Source organism: Hemiscyllium ocellatum, chromosome 39 (genome assembly GCF_020745735.1).
Source record: "Hemiscyllium ocellatum isolate sHemOce1 chromosome 39, sHemOce1.pat.X.cur, whole genome shotgun sequence".
NCBI classification, from domain to species: domain Eukaryota; kingdom Metazoa; phylum Chordata; class Chondrichthyes; order Orectolobiformes; family Hemiscylliidae; genus Hemiscyllium; species Hemiscyllium ocellatum.
This window is the reverse complement of record NC_083439.1, coordinates 20,844,723-20,864,782: the sequence shown is the minus strand read 5'-3', so window position 1 is coordinate 20,864,782 and position 20,060 is coordinate 20,844,723. Positions and strand designations below refer to the sequence as shown.

At 40.5% G+C, this 20,060-nt stretch overlaps 1 protein-coding gene across 2 annotated transcripts in view; it reads right to left on the bottom strand.

Moving 5' to 3' along the window:
- Positions 1 to 20,060, bottom strand: part of myo1ea (myosin IEa) — a 153,352-nt gene extending 133,292 nt beyond the window's left edge. For both annotated transcript variants that reach the window (XM_060852773.1, XM_060852774.1), the window contains exon 1: positions 19,646 to 20,060. In XM_060852773.1, coding sequence (XP_060708756.1) covers positions 19,646 to 19,648 — 3 coding nt within the window. In that variant the 5' untranslated portion in view covers positions 19,649 to 20,060. The remainder of the gene's footprint in view (positions 1 to 19,645) is intronic.

Sequence of the window (20,060 nt, the reverse complement as noted above, 5' to 3'; positions counted from 1 at the left end):
TGATTTTTCCAACGAATGGTTTCTCTTTATGCTTTTGCAGTGACTGGTGCAAGGTTCATTACATTTTATAAAATGTATTTTCAAACTCCCCTTTGAATAAATGATCACACGTAGTAGTGGATGCTTATATTATTGGAAATAAGAGATTTTATTCCACAACTTAGACAAAACATTGCAGTTCTGTTCTTTCTCTTGAACTTCTCTGCTGAATGACTAAAAAATTAATAAGCTCTTCCTTGTAAGGCTTTGCGAAGCACATATACAGCCACAAGAGTGCTCACAATGTTGGACATACGGTCTAATAATGAAAGACAGACTTGTTTCACCTCAGAGGAATATGACTAGCCCCTCAGTGCACTTTTTCACTTAAAGTAATGGAACCAATTCCTTATTTGGCTAGTTACTGCAGGAAGCTGAAATTCATGCTGTTTTAAACATTCAGACCATACTCTGGTCCCAAGAAAGAATATCAGCTATTGAGTTTAGGTACACATTTGGTTCATCTCTTACCTAATCCTATTACTTAAGGATTTCATTTGTATTTTCAAACGGGCTGAAAACAGTGAAAACCACAGAACATGAAGCCATGAAACAGACTAAAAAGAATTCCTTTTGCATCTCCCATACCACATAGAAAGTTTGCCTTTTCAAACTTATTACAGCTATTCTTACCTACTTTATGAAGTGAAAACCTCTTACAGTCAGCATGGAAGATTGGCATGGTGAAGTGAAAGGACACGCATGCAGTAGAAATTGTATTGCCAATCTGGTGTTGTGTGATTTTTTACTTTGTATACCCCAGTCCAACACCGGCGTCTCCAAATCATATTTCCAAAACAGATTTGTTCAGTTCTTATAATGATAGAAAGTGTTCATATTAGCTCAAATTTATAATGGTTTTCTGGATGACAACAAATGAAATTGCGTCGTTATAAAGTTGCTGCATTGGCTTTGTTTTATTCACGCGTTACAAAACTCTATTTAATCTAGATCGATAATACATATATCAAAGCTTTGCATTGGAAGGCCTTGGGTTCAACTACTTCCATACTTTTCCACACCAACTTTTCGTATTTTATCTGAATTTAGGATCCTGATGCGCTATTCAACTACACACCAAACCAAAGTCTTTTTGTTGATCTTTGAATTCACAAGCTGGTCAGGCCTGCTGCATTCAATTTCAATAATATAACAACCACTGCATAAAACAGAGTGACATTTTGAAATTCCACCAGCATCATTATTCCTTTTCTGATAGCAAGAAAATGATCATCAATTACTGTTCATTGGTGCTGCTACACTGCATCAATTACTGTCCATTGGTGCTGCTATATTGCTGGTACTGCTTCTGCTTGCAAGGGCTAGAAGACTTGAGTTATGCTGCTACCTTCTTATTGCTAGTTAATTAAATGAATAACGCTCCATGCTTGTGTTTCACATATAGTTTTTCAACTGCTTGTTTGCAAAGGTATACACATGAAAAGCCCTACTCATAGATGTCCAAATGCTAGATACAACAGTACAGAGAACCCTTTCCTTGTAATTAAGCTTAAAAATAAAGAAGTTTAAATGTTTTTCAATGAATCAACCAGATTATGTTTTAGTCTTTGTACTTGTTATTATTTACTGCAAGGCCCAATTAGTAAATCACTTTCTTTAGGTGGCTAAAATGTGAAGTGGGATTTTTTCAGTAACTTCACATTGTGACTATATTGCATTTTTTGAAAAACTAATGATATAAGCATTTAATAAGATTTTCAAAGGAAATGACCAAATGGCTTATAAATAAGTTTTTGAAATCCTGATCAGTGTCAACTAAAGGCAGAGAAAGTCCAGCTACTCTCGTGATCTAGTGGGTAAAGATACCATGTGGTGTAGCATTAAGCAATACAGGTAATTTTCCTGTAATTCCATAGTTACATTCCAGTGAAACCTCACTTAATAGAAAATTACTTAATATAAATAATTGATCTATGGGAAAAGTGCGGTTGGAGCAGACCAGCAAAAGATATCACTCATGATCGCTCAACAATCACCCAAAAGTCTAACACAAAGTGTATCACAGCCTGAATGAAGGTTGAAATCATACTTTTTAATGAAACAAAAGTATATTTAACACAGTACATTAAAAAAAATGCAAGAAAACTGCTCTCTGTTATAGTACCTCTCACAGAGAGCTGCTCTGTTGGTAGCTGACATCAGCACATGCGCAATATGACATAAAGACTGGCTCAGACTTTGGTGCATGTGCAGAACAGTGCACAGACTTCAGCACAGACATGGGCCCATGCACAGAACTGCGCGGAGATTTCAGCACAGACATGGGCCCATGCACAGAACTGCGCGGAGATTTCAGCACAGACATGGGCCCGTGCACAGAACTGCGCGGAGATTTCAGCACAGGCATCGGCACATGCACAGAACTGCACGGAGATTTCAGCACAGGCATTGGCACATGCACAGAACTGCGCGGAGATTTCAGCACAGACATGGGCCCGTGCACAGAACTGCGCGGAGATTTCAGCACAGGCATCGGCACATGCACAGAACTGCGCGGAGATTTCAGCACGGGCATGGGCACATGCACAGAACTGCGCGGAGATTTCAGCACAGACATGGGCCCATGCACAGAACTGCGCGGAGATTTCAGCACAGACCTGGGCCCATGCACAGAACTGCGCGGAGATTTCAGCACAGACATGGGCCCGTGCACAGAACTGCGCGGAGATTTCAGCACAGGCATCGGCACATGCACAGAACTGCACGGAGATTTCAGCACAGGCATCGGCACATGCACAGAACTGCGCGGAGATTTCAGCACAGACATGGGCCCGTGCACAGAACTGCGCGGAGGTTTCAGCACAGGCATCGGCACATGCACAGAGCTGCACGGAGATTTCAGCACAGGCATCGGCACATGCACAGAACTGCGCGGAGATTTCAGCACAAACATGGACCCGTGCACAGAACTGCGCGGAGATTTCAGCACAGGCATCGGCACGTGCACAGAACGACATGCCCGAACTGATCCCAGCTGGAGTTGTGCTCTTGCGAGCAGAGATAAGCATTGTCCAAAATACCATTTCCTAATTCTTCAGCGATGTTTTAGCCAAATCGTACTGCTGAAACATGCATTATCCCAGAACTAACCTGGTCATGTTCAATTTTTAGTCTGCATTAAGTGCAACTAGATATAGTTGTCCCCAATATATGATATATCAAAAAGTCCTATTCTTGATCACTGTCCAGTGACCATCTATAAAATGTTAGGTGTTAAATCTATAACGTATGCTCTTCAAGTTAGCACAATATGCTTTCAGCCAGACCAAAAGCAGCATGAATAACCACTTAGAAATGGATATATGAGGACCACATTTCAGAAAACAATGTAGACATGTCAGAACTGCCTCATTGTTGATGAAAGATAAAGTGCATGCAATCCCTCAGGATTGCTGACAATGTGAGTTTACCCCAAATCCCTCCCACTCCAATTGGTTAAAAAGAAAAGACAGAAATTACAGTATTTCCCAGAGACAGTTACTCATACAGCACAGTCACCACCATCCAGAACGCAATGATCTCATTGGTTTTATCAAAATAATCAGGCAACTGAAGCAAAAAAAAAGCCTTGCTCAATACATACTTTACAAATGAAAACAGTTTGAAACAATGTTCACTGATGTCTGTTAACAATGTGCTTAAGTAGTGACTTATGAATCATCTGCTTTTGGGAATAACTTTACAGTTTTTGCTTACTCCCTTTAATTCATATTTATTTTTGCCAATTTCTCCTCTCTTTTAATTTGAAAAGGTGTTGACTCCTCGCAAAAGTATAGGTCATTCAGGATTAGTGTTACATTCACAGCTGACTGTAATGCTGGACAGGTCAGATTCCTGAATTCTGTAGAATCCATAAAGTGTGGAAACAGGCTATTTGCCCCAACAAGTCCACACCAACTCTCTGAGGAGCATCCCACCCAGACTCACCCGCACCTCTCCTGCCCCCGACCCTATCCCTGCAGTTCCAATGGCCAATCCATCTAACCTGCACACCTTTGGACTATGGGAGGAAAACACAGCACCCTGAGGAAACCCACACAGACATGGGGAAAATATGCAAACTCCATGTAGACAATTACCTGAGGCAGGAACTGAACACAGGTCTCTGGCACTGTGAGGCAGTAACGCTAACCACTGAGCCACCATGCCAGGTCACTTAATCCAGCATAAGATTAACCTTTGCAGTTGACTACTAAAGTAGCTACTGGAGCCGGTGAACACATCTTAAAATAAGGGATAGACCATTTAGGTCAGAAATGAGGAGAAACTTCTTCACCCAGAGAATGGTGGCTGTGTGGAATGCTCTGCCCCAGAGGGCAATGGAGGCCCAGTCTCTGGATTCATTTAAGAAAGAGTTGGATGGAGCTCTCAAGGATTGTGGAATCAAGGGTTATGGAGATAAGGCAGGAACAGGATACTGATTAAGGATGATCAGCCATGATCATATTGAATATTGGTGCCGGCTTGAAGGGCAGAATGGCCTACTCCTGCACCTATTTTCTATTGTCTATTGTCATGAGGTTACCACTGTTCTTCAACAAAGAACGCAAGTTCTTTTAAAAAAAAACAAACACCATGGATCTGACAGTTTAGAAAGATCTGAACACAAACAGCAAAGCAAATTTCAACCAATTTTCCAGCAATATATTTTGCATAATGCCAGTGAAGTGTGCTTCTGATCATAACTCTTTAACTCCCCACTTAACTGATTCGTTCTTGTTTTGATGAGTAGAAGTTATTTTCAATTCCGACAGCTGAAAAATTCTCCACAATGTCACACAGTTTGGAGACTTCACATACTAAAAACCCTCCAACTGCGATTTTTTTTCCCTGACTACTGGTCACGGATCTGGTTTCTCTGTGTGTTGTAAAAGTTCAAAATCGTAAACACTTCCTCAATGATCAGCAGAGGTGTTAGGCATCCTGCTAAGCACTTATCTGCTTTCTTGGAAATTTTGTCATGAGTTCACTGATCCAAATGACTCTCTGACTACTTTAAAGAAACTCATCATGAACTAAAACTGCATGCCTATTCTACCTCTACTTTACAATCTTAAATTCCCAAAATAGTATTATATTATATATTTTTATCATATCAGCATCAATGTACTTGTATCTTGTTCAGATTTTGTTCATGGCTATTGATTATGGGGCAGAAGACCAAAGGAGAGTTATACCCAGGTCCAAAGCTGTCCACATTCAAAACCTGTGCAAGCACATTTTTCTCGTGAAGAATATCACTGGATAACCATACGTACTGCAAAGCCTGGCTACATATTTTCTCCTTAACATTTAGTAATATTTTACTACTGCACTGGTTGAGGTATCTAACTCCATACTGACAGAGATTTGAATGAAGGGCTTCTTGCATTTTTCATCAAATGAAATATTAGACAGAAATTAATATTTATGATAGAGATCTTGCCTGTTGGCTGAAGAACAATTAGGAGCCATGCAATGCCACTTTTGGTAAAGAATCACTTGTTAAATGGCCAGTAGCAGATGCTTTGCTAGATCAAAGACCCTATCCTATGGGTGTAAACTCTTTGGATGACATCTAATCTTCAAAGAACTGACAGCCAATTACAGGCCAGCAGATTTCCACTGCTGTCAGCATCATTCTGGGCATTGGCAAATTGCTGGCAATGCACCAACTAGAAGTTCAGGTTCACCAGGGGACTCCAGGTCATACGTTTGAGATAGGTCTAAGAGTTGGTTTTGCAGTGTGGGGAACTCACAGAATAGGCAGGATTGGAGACAAGGGCAGGGGGGAGTGAGTTGGTTTTCAGCAGGCTCTCCATTCCAATGCTGGATCCCTCAAACAGACAGGAAATGGCTTTGAACGATCTCCTCCCAAAATGGAACTCAATAAAGTCTACATTAATCTTCCTGTATGGTAAATCCCTGTCTGCTGCTACATGAGCATCAATTAACCATTTTAAGGCCTTCAATTAGTGTCCATGTGAGCCTTTCTGCCCGAGATTTAAACTGGCACGGGCAGGAAGGTGGGAGGAGTCCTCACCCTGGATCTTCACACCTGATTAGACGCACCCTGCATGTAAACAAATGAATGGGTTGGCAACATTAACAGGCACCCTTTATGAATGCTCAGCTGAGCATTGCAGATGTTGTTCAAAGTAAAGCAGAGATATGTTTCCAGTAATTGGTCAACATCTACCCTTCTACTAATGGCATCAAGACTGGCAATCCATTTATTTAACTTTGAGCTCCTTACTACTTGGTGGACCTTGCCACGTGCAAATAGACTGTAGTATTTGCCTTTATTTCCCTGACTGATAATTAATTGATTGTGAAGCAACTTGGGATGTCATGAGTTGTGAAAGATTTCTTTTATTGAAGGTTCGTGAAGAAGAGAGGAAGAATTTATGAACAGTTAAGCATCCAAAGTATAGCACTCCAACAGTGTAGTAATTCCTCAATGCTGCACTCAAAGGGCCGAATGCCTTGCACTTTTTTTTCCTAAATGTCAAACATTTTATTAAATACCTATCCACATTCCTTCACGTTTTTCTAAATCACAGCTTTTCAATTACTGATTTTTTTTCAATGCGCCAGACATATAAATGCTAAAGTTTGCAAAGATGTTCCGTCCTATATTTCGACTGTTGATTGTAATGTTTTCTCTACATCCTCCATAAATACATTTGTTTTATATTGGCTATAATCTCTGTCAAGCAGAGTCACTAAATCGAGCAGATAACAGCCACAAAGAGACATTTCAATTATGACTTACCGTGAGTGGCTAATTACTGGAGCATAAATAGCAATTTCAGCTCTTCTCCCCCCCCAAAGAAATGCAGTCTGGTGCAGCATAGTGGAGATTAAGTACAGACATAAATGTGCACTTTGCAACATGCCATGTATTTCATTAAAGCTTGCAGGTCTCAAAAGTAATGATTAAAATCTAATTTTTGTGCGACTGAAATGTAGGAAAGTACAGCACTATACCCTCAGCTCAGAGCCCAGGGCTTAAATACAGACCATAAGGTAGGATAAGAACATTCTCTGCTACCTAGAAGTGCTTCCAGCATTGGGATACTTTATCTGATTCGAGTGGGTGCTGTCTAAATCACATGACACCTCGTATTTAAATCATGAATTTCAAAAAAGAATTCAAGAAACATTTACATAGCATCTTACACTATCACAAATATTTAACCACCAAAGTAAATACTTTTCAAAATGTTGTCAATATTGTGATATGGAGAACGCAGAATCCAATTGTGTGCAACTTATAATGACCAGCTAATTTGTTGTAATAATGTGGATGGAGGAGAAATTATTGACCACATCTCTAGAAAGTGCACTCCTGACATGTTTCAAATAGGATTATGAAATCTTGTGCATTCATTCAAAAGAGAAGATAGTTTATTGCTTCAACTAAAAGATGACTGAGTTGTTGGTGCAACATTTCTTCATGATTTAATAAAAGTGTTTTCCTAAATTATTATGCTCAGGACTTCTGAATCAGTTTGAACATACAACTATCTGAAGAAGAAATTGTCCTAAAGTTGAACAAAGTCTGAAACTTATACTTGCAGACAATAAAATCCTTCATATTGGGTAAGTTAAATGTACTCAATACTTTGCATCCAGTGATTTTCTCCTATCTGAAACATCTGATGCAGACATTTGGCCCAAAATGTAGACAAAATTCAATTCGGAGAAAGTGTGGACTGCAGATGCTGGAGATCAGAGCCGACAGTGTGGTGCTGGAAAAGCACAGCAGGTCAGGCAGCATCCGAGGAGCTGGAGAATCGATGTGTCGGGCACAAACATTCGTGATGAAGGGTTTAATGCCTAAAATGTCGATTCTCCTGCTCCTCCCATGCTGCCTGACCTGCTGTGGTTTTCCAGCACCACACTCTCGACAAAATTCCATTCCTCAAGATCGACATACAAAATTAAAATTTTTGCTTCTCTCATATACTGCATCAGATTCAGCGAGAATCTTAATACATGTACCTGTATTTGCAAAATTCACTAATCACAACTTAGATTAATAGTTGTAAGAACTCAAATTTATACGTTTGTCTTATATGATAATCAAATAGTTTAAGAAAGAAGTGCAGGTTCATAGCTCCTTCGAAATGGAGTCACAGGTAGATAGGATAGTGAAGAAGGCATTTGGTATGTTTTCCTTTATTGGTCAGAGTATTGAGTATAGGAGTTGGGAGGTCATGTTGCGGCTGTACAGGACATTGGTTAGGCCACTTTTGGAATATTGTGTGAAATTCTGATCTCCCTCTTATCAGAAGGATATTGTGAAAGGATTGAGAAAAGATTTACAAGGATGTTGCCAGGGTTAGAGGATTTGAGCGACAGGGAGAGACTGAATAGGCTGGTACTGTTTTCACCGGAGTGTCGAAGGCTGAGGGGTGACCTTATAAAATCATGAGGGACCTGAACAGGGTAAACAGACAAGGTCTTTTCCCTGGAGTGGGGAGTCCAGAACTAGAGAGCATAGGTTTGGGTTAGAGAGGGGAACAATTTAAAAGAGACCTAAGCAACGCAGAGGGTGGTGCATGTATGGAACGAACGCCAGAGAAAGTGGTGGAGGCTGGTACAATTTAAAATACATCTGGATGGAAAATGAATAGGAAGAGTTTAAAGGGATATGGGGCAAGCGTTAGCAAATAGAATTAGATTAGTTTAGGATATCTGGTTGACATGGACGAATCGGACCATAGGGTCTGTTTCTGTGCTATACATCTCTATGACACTAAAAAAGAAAATAAAGTAAATATTTGCATACATATAGTTCCTTTTACAAATGTGGGAGGTCCCAAAGCACTTGACAACCAAGCAATTACTTTCTCAAGCAGAGACACTGGTGTAATACATGAAATATGATCTTCAGCAGTTGTTTGTGAAACGTTGTGCGCAATGTGATAATGACAAGATAACCTGTTCTAGCGATGTTAGATGAATACAAAGCATAGACCAAAGGAGCCCCTCCTGCTTTTCTTCAAATTGTGCAAGTGGATGTTTTACATCCAATTGATAGGGCAGCTAGGCACTCAGTTTAATGTCATATGTGCTCCCAAGGATTTGAATATAGAAGCAAAGAGGTCCTTCTGCAGCTGTACAGGGCCATGGTGAGACCGCACCTGGAATATTGTGCGCAGTTTTAGTCTCCAAATTTGAGGAAAGACATTCTGGCTATTTAGGGAATGCAGCGTAGGTTCATGAGGTTAATTCCTGGAATGGCAGGACTATCTTTCGCTGAAAGATTGGAGTGACTGGGCTTGTATACGCTTGAGTTTAGAAGGCTGAGAGGGGATCTGATTGAGACGTATAAGATTATTAATGGATTGGACACTCTGGCGGCAGGAAGCATGTTTCTGCTGATGGGCGAGTCCTGAACCAGAGGACACAGTTTAAAAATAAGGGGTGGGCCACTTAGAACAGAGTTGAGGAGAAACTTCTTCATCCAGAGAGTGGTAGGTGTATGGAATGCTCTGCCCCAGAAGGCTTTGGAGGCCAAGTCTCTGGATACTTTCAAGAAAGAGTTGGATAGAGCTCTTAAGGACAGTGGAATCAAGGGTTATGGGGATAAGGCAGGAACAGGATACTGATTGAGGATGATCAGCCATGATCATAATGAATAGTGGTGCTGGCTCGAAGGACAGAATGGCCTACTCCTGCACCTATTGTCTATTGTCAATCATGCAGTACTCCCTGAATATTGGAGTGTCAGTCTAGATTTTGTGATGAATACATTGGACCAGGACATAAAAAATATTCTGTGTATGTATGTGTACCCACTAAGCCAAGTCTAGAATGATGTATTGATAATAAGACAATATTATAAAGTTTACTAAATGTATGAATTTGACTATGAATTATGTTCAGATATCATATTTCAGTTGTATGTCTTTAGTCATTTATTCTAGGATTACTTCTGTTTCTCATGCTGACCACTTGACAGAGCCCAGTCTCTATTTCACCAGTCTCAACCCTGCTTTAAAACTCTCTCCCCAAATCACTGCTTTGCTACTTCTATTCATATCTGCTAGAAGTCTATTAAAAATCTCTCATTGATGATGCATTTAGGTATTTCTCCAAACTATATTCCTATTGCTTGTATTCTTTTCCTGTGTGAAGCAAAGCAAGGGAAATTCTCACTGAAAATGGCTATAAATAAAAATCTTATACAAAAAAGGCTACCTATTAATGGAGAAATCCACAGTGTTTGCTCTGGTGATGCTGTGCAAGCAGCTGGGCCTGCTGAACAAAACTCTGTCCTGCTGTAAAATACAAGACTCTGTGTATTATTGGGTAATACATAATGCTAGCAACGATCAATAAAACAAGTTGTTCAGTGGCACCTGCAAAATTCATCCCTTTTATAACCTAACATTTAATTCCTGCACACTGTATAATTCAAAGTGAGTAACATATGCAATAAGCTTAAAATGGGAGCTAATTTTGTTAATATATTTACAAATAGATTTACATGATGATTAGAAACAGGATTTTAAAAAGTCTAAATAAAATCACAAGGATAAGGAATGTTAGCTGTGTTATGCATTATTTCAGAGTAATGAAAATGTACAAAGTGTAGTGTAGTCCTTTAAGAAACTAGATTCTATTTTAACTTGGGAACCATTGGGATGGGCACCAAAGCAAGCATCAAACCAGTTCAACTACGGCACTGTGAGGCTCAGGTGATGTCAATTCCTGGATCTCATCTGTACAGCATCTGTGTCCTACCAAAAACATGCAGGAAGTGGAAACATAAAGTCAGGTGGCAGGCAGGAGGCTACTGCCAGAGATCAAAGGGTAGCCCCTGGCACTGAACTTGCAATCAGGGATACAGGGGGCATATCATGCCACAGGAGCCTAACATTTCCTTCTAGATTACCACTCCAGTTTCTTCTGTGACCCAGAAAATAGATCTAAAATATGAAAAAAAATTGCCTGTGCTATCAGCTTTGCATATCCATAGACCCTATTTGGCAGAGCAGGTAGACAAGGTGGTTAAGAAGGAAATGGATCCTTCCCTTTTTCAGCTGAGAAATAGAATAGAAGAGCAAGGAGCTTATGGTGGAACTGTATAGAATACTGGGTAGGCCTCAACAGGAATAATGCACAGAGTTCTGGTCACCGCATTACAGGAAAGATGTGATTTCATGGGTGCAGAGGAGATTTGGCAAGGTGCTGGCTGGGTTGGAAGGTCTGGGAAATGAGGAAAGATTGGAGTTGTTTACCTTGAAGCAGCGAATGTTGAGAGGGAACATGATAGAGGCATATAAGATTATATGGGGCATAGAAAGGGTAGTGAGGATGACACATTTTCCATTAGCAGAGGGGTCAATAAGCAGGAGGCATAGATTCATATTAAGAGGTAGAAGGCAAAGAGGAGGACTGAGGAGAAAATTTTCACTCAGAGGATGGTATGAGTCTGGAACACCCTGTCCGAAACGCTCAGATAATGAATTGAGTTACCAAAGTAACTCCAGGACCATGGACCAAAAGCTTAAAAATTAGTGCAGTCAGATATTTGTTGACAGGCATGGACATAATGGGCTGATTGGCCTCCAAGTTGTAAGTGTCTATTAATTAATGAACTGAAATATCCAGATGACACATTGGTGCACTTTTTAACTGTATGTTTGTAACAAAAGCAAACAATTTAAATTTCAGTTAGCACCAAAAAAATGCTTTCTACAATGTCAGAAGTCAAAATGGTATTAGTTTTGCGTAACTAACATTGTAGTAACATAGTGTAGAGTTAACAATAATGGCAATATAACAAAAGACAGACTTTCAGTTAAAATACTGAATATTCACACCTAACATTTACTTGAGTGCATTATTCTCAAAAATAGCAAAAACTGGATGCAGCCTGTTCAATTATTCTCAAGTGAATACTGCATTATGTAGTATTTCAACAGTATTTCTGCTCACAGGCCGATTGCTGTCCTAACCAAATATGCAGGAATAACCAGTCAAAATGCTGTAATCAGCAGTTCAAACAAAACATCTGTATTAACTGTTGCTGAGGTACTTCAGAGAAAACCACTCTGTTCTTAGTGTACAATTTTACAGTTTGCTACTTCAACTGATATTTTCATCCTCAACAATCTACCTACATCACAGACTGAAAATAAGGCGCACACTCTTCCACTGTGAGACTGTCTCCCAGGCACCTTGGAGAGGCCTGGTTCTAATGAGAAACAGATGCTTGTGTACTGACCTACTACTTTGGATCTGCTGGATGGAGCCTATGACTGATCCCATTGTCTGTATTTCCAGACAGTGAAAAACAGCATCAATTTAGCTAAATTTTCAGTGCTGGTGGCTGATGTTGTTGGGGGGAACAAAAAAGTATGAGTTTAAATTTAAATTAATTTGTGTCACTTTAACCTAGCCGATAGTTCAATCACCCTGGGTCAGAAGGTGGCCAGTCAACATTGCGCATCAGAGCTTGAGCTAATAATCTATGCTGACACTCCACACCCAACACTACCCTCACCTTGATGGCCACCTTTGTGTGTGGTTACACCAAGCTGAGTATAGACCCTCAGTACATACTGAAGTTCTACCTGTTCCCAGCTTTGCAAAGGATGGGCCTGATCTCTCTGCCGCTGAACACTCCAAGTAGTTGGACCGTTCTGAATCACCTGTCCTTTGTAGAGAAATTTGTGAAGGAAAACACCTTTGAGTACAAGTCCATCAGGAAGTAGTCAGCGCATAGTTTCCTTGAGACCCTTCAGAAAAAAGAGAGGGAAGATCCTGTTGAGTAGTTCCCTGGTCAGACTGCTGAAGTCATTTGGCAGAATGCATCATCACCAGAACTTTCAAACAAGCACCAGGACATGGCTTGGCTGGTGGTGAGAAGGGACCTGCCTGGGAAATTCTTTATGCATGCCCAAACTCTCTGTGCCACTGCATGTTGCCTTTGAAGTGGCTGTGGAGGGTATGAGACTGTCATACACCTCCTTCTGGAATGTGCCTCTGCAAAGGAAGTCTGGAGACGAATGCAGTGGTGTTTCTCAAGGTTTGTCCCAAGCAGCTCTGTGGCATGGGGCTACGTGCTCTACGGCCTGTTCCCTTGGAAGCACACCAAGACAAATATCAACTGTTCCTGGAGGACCATCAACTCGGTGAAAGACGCTCTTTGGTCTGCCCGACACTTGCTGGTCTTCCAGTTGAAGGAGTTGACCCTGACTGACTGTTGCGGACTGGCACATTCCAAGGTCCAGGAATATGTGCTGAGGGACATGCTAAAGTTTGGGGCAGCCACCACCAAGGTGCAGGAGTGAAAGACCACCATGTAAGGTCCTGCTGCTAAAGAATAATGGGGGTCCACTCAGAAATTGGGCTGTGCTGATGCCTTAGCTAAATGCCAAGAGGTGGATTGTAAATGTAGAGAATGGTGTATGTCAAGACTTAATTTGTTCTCTGTAGGTAAAGACGGTATAGATTTGAATGGCTTCATTAACTGTACATGTACATAAAGATTTATTTATATGAAGAAAGGATATTTTCGCGATAAATAAATAAATAATTCAGGTGCAGCACCGAGGCAGTGTCATATTGTCTGATGAAAAGTCACTGGATTCGAAATGTTAGCTCTGCTTTCTTCCTAAAGATGCTGCAATAACTGCTGAGTTTCTCTAGCAATTTCTGTCTTTGTTACATTGTCAAAGATGTGATTTCTCAGAAGAGCTGTTAAGCTTCTCCACTGAATACAGATTGACATGAACACACTTGAAGAATAACTGGGGGTTGGGCCCAGTGTTTTAGCTGATTTTGCTACTTCATCCAAGACTATTAAAAATATAAACAGGTCATTCATATCAGGGATCTTGCTGGTGAAGAATGGTAGCTTCATTTGTAACCAAAACAGTCAGTAAACTTCAAAACCTTGTAAAGTGCTTTGAGAAATTTTAATGAGACATGATAAATAAATGCAAGTATAACCTTTCCTTTATTTCAGCTGATATAAGGAAGCAGAAAAGACAGAAAAGAGTGAGAGAACCTGACTTATATTCCCTTGTAAATCACTGAATTGTCCTGAAGTGGTTCACATACAATTAATTACTGTGGAGGACACTCATCATTGTTAATGATTCTGCTGTAATGTCTCTCTGTCTTGGTGACTAATCTTTATAACTACTTCACAACATATGAAATGATCTGAAATGTCCTGAGACCTCTCAAAGCCCTAGATAGTTCTTTATGTAGGTGAAAGCAAAAGCATTTTTGTGTACAGCAAAGTGTGATGATTAACTGGTGAAACTAACTTTGAAATTTATTCACAGAAATCTGTTAAACACTGCAATTGGTTACTTTAAATCTGTTTTTCAATTACAGCATAGTTTGTTGCTGCCCTATGACAACATTTTTTTTTAAATGTAATAAACATCACCTAGTTAGAGGTTGTCTATTCTTTATTATTTCACTTGTTTCAAATATTGGTTTGTGAGGTAAAAAAATTTGCAGATTTTTAAATGTGAAGAAATAAAGACATGTGGACCCTGTCACTAGGCACGCAATATACTGTATAAACAGTAATATCCCTGAAAGACTAAGATTAATCACAATCAGATACTGACTCCAACAATCTTCACTGCCACAAATTATACCAGGTAGGTATCACTCCCACATTAAACTGATTATAAAGTTGGACAGAGCAGAAATAATCAAGAATTATATTTCAATACCATTCAAATTTTAAAAACAAGATTATGGACTATGAGGAAACATGAGGGATTAAATGATGAGATGTCTAAGAGTGCACATTTGTTTTACGTTACATTAAAAAAATTATCATAACTGAGGTCACATTTCTTCCCATTGCTATTAGAAAGCAACCGGTTTTTTTTGCTTAGGCATAATTCCACAGCCACCAGGTTCACCAGTACCTCAACCAAGTACTGTACGATTATTCAAATACAAGTCTTTATAACGAACAATAGCAAGCTGTAGGAACTTATTTGTCATTTGTCACAGACTCTATCATCACTCAGCGTTCATACATCCATTTCCAGCGATGTCACCCAACATTCATACATCCACATCTAGCAATGTCACTTTACCACAGCAAGGAACAAAAATCACCCTGCAGCACTGCTTCCTGCACACCAGAAAAAATGGAGATCAAATATGGGTATCCAAAATCTTGCCTATCTGTATTGTTCAGCAAATCATCAAACAAATTTTTTCTGCATTTTTTTTATTGCATAGATTACACTACATCTTATACCATTCCCTGGAAATGAGACTAGGTCGGCCACTTCTTCCAGTTCTCAGATGCTGCAGCTATCAGCATGGATTTAAATCTTTTGACTGACTCCTCCACAGTATGACTTCCTTTCCTTACTGGAAGAAAGTGCTTTCTGGTTGAAAAGCTGATGTCAGGAATTCACAGATTCGAGACATACAGTGTGACGTTACCTATTTTGGCCAGAAGAATATAAAAAAGACAACTCATTGTCTAAATGGAGAGAAACTTCAGTGTCGAGGGATCCTGGTATCCTTGGGCATGAGTTGCAGAGGCCCAATGTGCAGGTACAGTAGGTAGTAAGGAGGTCATTTGAGTTTTAATATTTATTGCTAAAGGAATGAAATATAAAAGTACAGATTATGGATGCAATTATACACGACATTGATGAGTCCATATCTGGAGTACTGCACATAGTTTTGGTCACCATGCATTAAAGGAAGAATGTAATTGAATTGGAGGCAGTTCAGAGAAGGTTCACTATATTTATTCTGGAAATGAAAGACTTGCTTTATGAGGTGACAATGTGCAGTTTAGGATTATATTCACTAGAAGTTAGAAGGATGAGAGAAGATCCAATTGATGTACATAAGATGCTAAAGACAATTGAGCAAGTAGACAAGGAGTGGATGTTTTGTCTTGTGGGGAAATCTAAAACGAGAAGTCAATTTAAAGTGAAGGGTGGCAGACTTAAAACAGAGATGAGGAGGAATTACATCTCTCACATGATCCTGAATCCATAGAATTCATTTCCCAAGTGTGCAGTGGACACTGGGACACTGAATAAATTTAAGGGGAAAATAAACAGATTTTAAAATTAATAATGGGTTAAAGGGTTTTGGGAAACAAGCAGGAAAGTGGAGTTGAGGCTGAGATGAGATCAGCCATGGTTGTATAAATGACAGAGCCGAATTGCTTATTCCTGCTCCTAGTTCTTATGTTATTTGTACATTCATGTCTAGCTGCTCTGTGGTACTGCATGACACAACAGTAAAGCTCTGTATTATCATAGTCATTTGGCTTCTAGCTAACCATGACACCACATGTATTGTACACAACTAATTCTACAAGAGTTTCAGAGCTTCATTTCAAAATAAATTAACAGGCACAAGGTTTTGTTTTATACTTGGCTCACTGGATCACTTTCTATGTCTTGTTGAATTAGACTCCAAAACAATCACTATTAGCAGTCGATACATGGACTTGAATCACAGATAATGCTTTTCTGGCAGTCTGTCAGTTCATTATTAAATGTAATTGTAAGCACTTGTCTTCATGAACATTTCAATAAAAATGAAATTAAAAAGTTTTCCTGAAGACAAAATTTAAAGGTGTTTAAATACAATGAGTTGTTCTCATTCTGAAACACAAGACTTGCATTGAATTTACAGCATGTGAACAGGCCATTTTGCCCAACTGGCCCATGCTAGAGTCCCTCGACACAAGTCTCCTGCCTGCCTATTTCATCTAATCAACATGTCTGCATTTCTTTCTCTCTTGTGTACCTATCTGTCTCCTCTTACAGACAACTAAGAGGTCAAAGCATTGCCTAAGCACTGTCATTTGGGTCACAGGCACACTTGGGGAAGGGCACATTGCTGTCCATTTCATTGCCTCCACACAGGTGCAATTCATTACCTATCCACTCAAAATTTTTGCATTGTTGAAGATAGGAAATATGCATAGTTGTTGTGGTTCTGTTCGCTGAGCTGGGAATTTGTGTTGCAGACGTTTCGTCCCCTGTCTGGGTGACATTCTCAGTGCTTGGGAGCCTCCTGTGAAGTGCTTCTGTGATGTTTCCTCCGGCATTTATAGTGATTTGTACCTGCCACTTCCGGTTGTCAGTTCCAGCTGTCTGCTGCAGTGGCCGGTATATTGGGTCCAGGTCGATCTGCTTATTGATAGAATCTGTGGATGAATGCCATGCCTCCAGGAATTCCCTGGCTGTTCTCTGTTTGGCTTGTCCTATAATAGTAGTGTTGTCCCAGTCAAACTCATGTTGCTTGTCATCTGAGCGTGTGGCTACTAAGGATAGCTGGTCATGTTGTTTTGTGGCTAGTTGGTGTTCATGGATGCGGATTGTTAGCTGTCTTCCTGTTTGTCCTATGTAGTGTTTTGTGCAGTCCTTGCATGGGATTTTGTACACTACATTGGTTTTGCTCATGCTGGTTATTGGGTCCTTTGTCCTGGTAAGTTGTTGTGAGAGTGGCTGTTGGTTTGTGTGCTGTTATGAGTCCTAGTGGTCACAGTAGTCTGGCTGTCAGTTCAGAAATGTTTTTTGATGTATGGTAGTGTGGCTAGTCCTTTGGGTTCTAGCATGTCCTCATTCCGGTGTCTTTACCTTAGGCAATTGTTGATGAAATTGCGGGGGTATATGTTTTTGGTGAAATATACCATGAAACGACACAACCAGCTATCCTTAGTAGCCACACACTCAGATGACAGGCAACAGGTGTTTGACTGGGACAGCACTACTATTATAGGGCAAGCCAAACAGAGAACAGCCAGGGAATTCCTACAGGCATGGTATTCATCCACAGATTCAATCAATAAACACATCGACCTGGACCCAATATACTGGCCACTGCAGCGGACAGCTGGAACTGACAACTGGAAGCGGCAGATACAAATCACTATAAATGCCGGAGGAAAGATCACAGAAGCGCGTCACAGGAGGCTCCCAAGCACTGAGGATGTCACCTAGACAGAGGACGAAACGTCTGCAACACAAATTCCCAGCTCGGGGAACAGAACCACAACAACGAACACCTGAGCTACAAATCTTCTCACAAACTTTGAATATGCATGGTGCTGGATGGGAAACACAGAAATAAATAATACTGGTAAAGCTAATGACAGACTTAGAAAATTGTAAAGCTCTTATACTCTTATACTAAAGCGAGACTGAGAAGAAAAAAACTGATGAACTGTTCTAAGATTACTATACAGATGACTGCCAGAAACAGCCTGGATGAATAGATTGATTGTTGTTCGTATACGTGATAATCGCAAAGACAACAGTCACTGATGAACATAAACAATGATCAGGGAGTCATACCCAACTCAATAGCTGCACACCAGTATTTGACTAGTTTTACACACTAGCATAAATTAAATAATATTCGACACAATTGTAGGGATAATCTACCATATGTATTCGACGGGTTGGTCAACTTCGGTCTCAAGTTTGACGATGCTCCTTGAATAATATGTAAAAATACATATTTCGACGCTTTCGAGCAGAACTCATTTATTCTTTCAGAAATAACTCACCGTCACGTAAGCATTAGTTTCATCTTTGTATTTTTAATAACAGCCCAAAATCTAATTAAGATAATGCAAATTGAAACTTTGCTGCCAGTTACAAAAGAGTCTGCAGAGAAAGACAAATCAGGAATCTTTAATATTCATGAACTGTTCATCCTCATGACCGATAGTTTACTTTTGCTACAATGGAAGTAGCAACTATAAACAATGGTTTACCAACCCAAACCAAATACTGGATTAGTAAAACACACGGCCTGGACAGTCTGCATTTTTCAGCAATAGAGCCGAGACAGTGGTGCTGGAAAACCTCAGCAGGTCAGGCAGCATCCGAGCAGCAGGAGAATCGACGTTTCGGGCATCAGCCCTACATCAGGAAGAAACGTCGTCTCTCCTGCTCTTCAGATGCTGCCTGACTTGCCCTGCCTTTCCAGCACCACACTTTTTGACGCTAATCTACAGCATCTGCAGTTCTCACTGTCTCCGTTTTCAACAATATTCAATTACATGGAGTAATACATTTCCGTGACGTGTGGTCACTGCAGTTTGGAGACAATATCGGAACAAGTTCCATTTCATTTTCTATTAGTGCGATCCTTTAAAAAATTTATTAGGATTACTCTCCACTTGGATTGATGAAATTAGGAATGCCACTTCCCTGCCTCGTTGTTCCAAGTTTTCAAAACACTTAAAATGAGGTACAGAGAGAAATAACGCACCTTGGGAGTTTGAATGTTTATTCCTGATGCGTTCTATTTACTGAACTCTGGACTGGTTCGGCATTGAAGCATTTCCCCCAAGCTGTTGATATTCCGCGGTGTCCAAGGAGCGCTCCCTATCGGTCACTTCCACCGCAATCAGAAGGCCGGACTACTACAGATTTTAAAGTCAGTTTTGGAAACAGTCTTTTTGTTCTAAAGGGAGGCATTGGAACTGATGTGGGTGCTGCCGAACCGAGGATATGTGGTTCTGCACAACTGTCCCAATGGGCGGGGGGTGGAGGGTAGCGGGGAAGATATCCTTTAGCCCTTTTCTAAAGGCAACTGTTAGAATGCTCAGACTTACCATTGCGCTTCCTTGGAATATATACCGGCTCCGGGAAGAGTTTGCTGCCTCAGACGAAACGGTGCCACCCTACGATGTGCTCTTCACCGGCGATCCCCTGCCTCTGAGACAAAGTTGAACTCCATCTACTGTCGATGCAGGAGCCCACGATGAAGGGAGATCCAGGTTGGATCCATGTTTCCAAGAGAGAGAGAGAGAGAGAGGGTGGAGGGGGAGAAACAGAAAGGAATAATCAGGTTTTCCTTTGGATGAATCAGTCCTTGTAGCTCCAGAGTGTCTCTGAAACGCTGTGCAGGCAGAGAGTGGAGGGAGAACTGGTGAATGGTCGTCCCGGTGAATGCGGTAATTCTGCCAATCAGTCCATAAATGGAGAAATGTAGCCGAGTGCTGCAACCAATCGGCTTGTCAGTGCAGC